General features: G+C 39.9%; 1 protein-coding gene across 1 annotated transcript; it reads left to right on the forward strand.

The window, feature by feature from the left end:
* The first annotated feature begins 422 nt into the window (after positions 1-422).
* On the forward strand, positions 423-2,884 carry LOC108378805 (uncharacterized). The gene is made up of 4 exons (XM_017635115.1): positions 423-674; positions 898-1,037; positions 1,323-1,485; positions 1,592-2,884. The coding sequence occupies exons 1-4, from the start codon at positions 423-425 to the stop codon at positions 2,882-2,884; spliced, it is 1,848 nt and encodes a 615-aa protein (XP_017490604.1).
* Positions 2,885-5,516: the final 2,632 nt, after the last annotated feature.

Genomic DNA, 5,516 nt, shown 5'->3' on the forward strand with positions numbered 1-5,516 from the left:
AAGCACATCCTTAAATATGCTGCGCCATCTGATGGAAGAAGACAGAAGTGGAGTCAACGCAAGCAAAACTCAGCTAACTCCACGACTCAGGAGACAATGTGGTGTTATAGAATAATAGGTCTGCGCATTAACTTTGTGCAATTGTACCTTTCGAGGTTTAACTTCAAATATGTATAAGGTATTTTAAAGTATTTTTTCCAATAGAACTAGTATTTGCAAAGTCGTTACACTTAAATGCTTAAGCCGTTAGGTTCCTCCACCCAAATATGACTGTAGTGTGAACAAAGTATTATGAAAACTTGGTTACATTTTCATTGCCTTCAAAAAAAATTAAAAATTTCAAAAAGTGACAGAAAATAATATGAAACGATTTTTAAGAATTATGTATTTCACGCAACATGTTTCGCGTATTTCTTTATAAAATGTCGAATAAACATGCCGTTGGCAAAAGATCTAATCCATACGCCTCAGTGCTGATGCTCATACTACTCTTCGTGATAATGTACTATTGCGGTTATCGCCTACACTCATCCTTCAAGACCAATATGGAGGATTATAGTGATGGGCATTTAATAACGCCACTAAATAAAAAAATTGATTCTCGAGATCCGCTTAAGTTTTTGGTGCGAGATAGTGTTTGTGAAATACCGCGCATTCGTCCTTTCTCACCTGAGGTGAGTATAGAAGCGACATAAGGCTGTATGCACATTGTGAAGCACGGATGTGGTGTGTGAAGTAGTTAGTAGCAGTATAAATAAAAAATCTTGAGGTAGCCGTGGAATGTATTTGTATCCAAATAAATCACCATGGATACATTTAATATAAAATATTTAACCGTATGCACTCGACCTAAGCTTCTTGCAGAGCTTTTTCAATTTCACTTCTATTTCATTGCAGTTAGAGGAAGTCAGTATTCCAACAATCATNATAAATGAGAAATGGAAGCAACTGTACTTGGCGCAACGTGCAGAGATTACATGCTGTTTTAGGGAGATTCATAGGGAACATAATAATGAAAAAATGGAGATCGAAATTAAGTAAGCTGAAGAGTGGAAATCTCGAAAAGTGGAAGCATATTTCCAAGAGTTACGAGGGTTAAGTTACAATTTTGAGATTTTCAAAGCTTTTAAACCTTTTTCAGTTTCAAGAATATACCAAATCGGGATGTTAATTCAGTGCGAATTTTCTTTCAGAGGGCCACCATGCTACATTTTCCAACAAGATTTTGTTGTTCCCCTCGATGTGAATGGCATTATTGTGAACTGCATGCAACGTGGAAGTAAAAAATTGATTTTCGTAGATGCATTCTTCTTCATACACAGACGAAATCAAACTAAGAGCCATGAAAATAAGAACAAAATAGGTGTCCTGCTTTTGGGTATGGATAGTTTGTCGCAGATTAATTTGCGGCGTAGAATGCGGCAGACCTATGAATACTTAAGAAAAAATAAGAAGCAGTGGTATGAAATGTCTGGGTTTAATAAGGTGAGTACGCGCATAGATTTTCGAGTGTTGAGAAGCCTTTGCGCTGTGTCAAGAAGTGCAGCAGCTCTCAAACTCTGAAACTTGTTCTATTTCGCCCTTATTTCAGCTCGGCTATGATGCATTCCCCAACTTGATGGCGCTTCTAACTGGATACAATCTCGCAAAGAATCACTCACTTTGCGATCGCCAGAGCGAAGGTGTTCTCCACAACTGCCCCTTCCTGTGGCAGCAAGTCCATGCCATGGGCATGCCTACCGCCTTTGCTGAAGATCGCACAGATCTGCTAACACTCACAACTGAGCGACAGCCACCCACAGATTACTATCTACGACCATTTATGTTGGCCATCGAGCGTCAACTTAGAATCAATGCTTCCTTTCTTATGCCAAAGTATTGCTTGGGCCCACGCTTTTCTGCAAATTATGTGCTCGATTATGCGCTAGAATTTGCAGAACGTTTTTCGGGACACGGTGGTCTAGGCTTATTTTGGGTGAAAAGCTTTCGCGATCACTTCATGGAACCAACAATTTTTGACCAAGAATTCTCCAATTACTTGGAGCTGCTGCAAAACACTCAGATACTGGAAAATTATGTTGTAATTATTCTAAGCGGCAATGGCATGCTGCGTGGACGTCTCAACAAACTAAAGAGCGGCTTCTATGAGGAGCGTTTACCGTTGCTCTACATTTCACTACCAACCGCATGGAAAGAAGAACAACATCCGGACTTAGTGCAAACTTTGCAAACAAATCGCAATCGCTTGATCAGCCCCTTGGACCTCCATCAAACCGTAAAGCACGTGCTAGCGCTCGGCGCCGGCGTACCGCCACGATACGCGCACGCAGCCGATTGCCCCAGCTGTCAGTCGATACTCAAACCAATTGCGGCGAATCGTAGCTGCAGCGACGCTGGTATTGATTGGTTGTGGTGCAGTTGTGAACCCTTCATTGCCAAGTGGTGCAATTCTTATGAGACTAGTTTGATAATGAACTCACTGCTATCGCATATGAATCGTCTGCTGTGGAATGCTGGTTTACTCAACGGCACTTGTCACTTTTTGAGTGTGCACACCCTGTATGGCATCTACAATAGTCAGCGGCACAGAAATTATTACTACGTGAAATTTAGTACTTCGGCAGTAAAAGCAGAATTTGAAGTTGCACTTTGGTATAACAGTGATACGCTAACGGTGTCTTTGGATAAGCACAAATTGAATCGTTTGGATCAAGCGGCAGTTGGTTGCGTGCGGTCGAAGGACGAGTTGCTACGCAAGCTGTGTGTATGTGTACGAAAGGCGAAAGGGGGTTTCGGGTCCAAAGTAGAGACGGCACTAGGAAATTCAGAGGGTAATGAAAAGCAGTTAGAAGATGTGAATATTCACAGCACAATGTTGAATTAAAACTTGTATCCTTTATACCCCGAGCTGTAAGCTGGTTTTATATTGAAAGTTTGAATAAAATAAATGCTACAGGTTATGATGTTGGCTTAAATTATTTGAATATTTTTTGACAAACAGTTGTCCTCCAAATCATTATACCAACCCCTTTGCGCGAAACTATCGTATGTGCCAGGTGGTGCATTGTGGGGTAGTCTTTCTATGAGGAAGGATGGGTGCAAGTGGGCTCGCCTTATAACCGCTATACATATAATAATTTTTGAAGTCAAATGGAAAAAAATACACCTTAGATGGGAGCCATCAATTTTGTAGACGATTACGGCAAACGTTTTAAGGACTACTATTAGAAGAAATGCTCCTGGAATGGCTAGTCCTTTAACAGGAAAGTTGCCAATTTCCAGAAGATTTAATTGACCTAAAGACAAAATCTGGCTGACATCATTGCGCTCCTATAAATCCTGCCTGAAAGTAAAAGCGATATAAGATTTCAACAGAAAGTTAAGCGCCTTACAGAAGATGTCAAGGCTGAGGCGAATTCCTACAAAAATACGATTTGGAAACTGCTAACTAACTTCGAAAGTTTTCAGCGATGCCTTCGTTAAGTCGCTATATGTTATCTGCACGAAAGCCTGTATAGGGTTGGGGATACCAACCATAACCAACTATGATGCCATATGATAAATAGCGCGGTTATAGAACCATAAGGCTACCGAAGCTTACTGGATTAGAATGCAAAGGCCCTCGTCCAAATACACAAGAAGGCTGATCCTCCGTTTTGCGCAAATTGCCGCGGACTTAGCCTTTTAAGTCCGCGTACAAGACCTTATTAGTTTGGCCTTAGTATTTTCTAGTAAAAGCGGAAAGAACTTCCCGAATCCGAAAATATCAGGTAAGGTTGGGTTAATGTAGCAGTCAGTCCAAAAGACCTAGACCCTGAAGGTCAATGGTGGGACCACTGTGAAATAGAGAAACCCAATTGACTATATTTCATGGAAACATTTTGAAGCGTAGGATTGCTTTTATTCCTACACCGTATAGTTCCGTGAGAGAGCTAAAGAATTGCTTGCCTAAAAGTCTCGTCTGCTTTTAGCTAAAGCTGCGCAACTGCAGAAGGGGCGTTCGACTGTTTATTCCTCTTCCTCATCTCTCCAACTTCTAGCAAAATTCTTGGTGAATATGTATTACTAATCTCGAAGAGTGCATACCAAATAGCCAATGACCGGTTATACAGGACCTTCGAAAAGTCCTCCCTTGAGAGGTTGAGCAGTTCTTCTGTTTTGTTCTTATCAATTTGAGGCCATGGTATCATAGCTGTTCAACAAGTGCCTTCATCTAATCATAGGCTATTGGCCTCTTGCTATTTCAAATCATCAATTTTCAGGTTGCCATGGGTATCACAATTCTACTAATTTCTATCATGACACTGTGGAAGGTTGTTACCTTTCCTAGCTAGTTCATCGACTCTGCAATTTTCTAAAATATCTCTATGTTCAGGACCCATATGGGGTTGACTTTGAACACGGCGCTAATATCATTAGGGCTGAGGGACATTCCTGTGCAACCTTTGATCTTAGCATTACCGCATTCATTGATTTGATGGCCGCCTGGCTATCCAAGAAGATATTTATCCTTTATGGCTAGAATTTCTTCCCGATAACCGCCGCAGTGGTCTGGAATTCGTACGGATAATACCAGTCCTAATTTCTCAGAAAAAACTTCACAGCCAACCCAATCCTAAAATATTATAACCCTTAAAAGTACCATAAAAGATACTTCGTTATAATTCAATTTATCTCTCCCCCTCCCGGCTGTCGCACTCATAAAATTTTCCTCTCATTTGAACCAAAAAACACTTGTAAATGCACTCATTGAATTACCATTGAACACAGCTGTTCACCTTCGACAAAAATTTAAGCAAATCATATTCAAGATAGAGCATTTTCATGCCCAATTATCGAATAAAAGATCAAATCCAGGCCGAACATGTGTTCAACAGGACCTTTAGATGTAAGCATACAACAACATAACTACAACAACAGACATAGCGGATATATGGGGGATGTAAATCAAATCAAGCGTACGTAAGAGAGGGTAGAATGCGGATTGTCAACCTAGCCGATAGCAAATGATGAAAGCAGACAAAGATAAGATTTTAAGGGTCAAATTATGCGGACAAAATTCGTTTTCAAGAGCCAGCCGAAACCAGCGTATATCAATGAGTTGGTACAAAGAAAATCAATAAACTGGTTTGCCAAAAAATTACAAGCGATGTGGTGGAGCAGATATAGGGGCATTAGGGTGGCTCAAAAATGTATGTGATAAAAGTAAAGACGGAATTTTACTGCTCTCACTCACTATGTAGAATTGTTCTATATCAAAAGAAAGATACCCACCCCTGTTTGTTTTACAACGAAATCAAAAAATATATATAGTGCGCTCACGGTTTTCCATGTATTTAAAAAAAAGAGAAAAGTAAAATAAAATTTTCGTGGAAATGGCATAGAATTCTTGAAAATACGATGAGAAAACTGTGTGTCTTTGTCTCTTCTGGAGACTTCCAGTAATAATACCCAATTGTTTATTTTAAAATTTTTTAACATAAACTACTATCGTAATTTTTGGGGTTTTTGGAAGT

The sequence above is a fragment of the Rhagoletis zephyria genome, unplaced genomic scaffold (genome assembly GCF_001687245.7).
Source record: "Rhagoletis zephyria isolate East Lansing unplaced genomic scaffold, Rhagoletis_zephyria_1.1 Rzeph_scaffold_14986, whole genome shotgun sequence".
Classification (NCBI taxonomy): Eukaryota; Metazoa; Arthropoda; class Insecta; order Diptera; family Tephritidae; genus Rhagoletis; species Rhagoletis zephyria.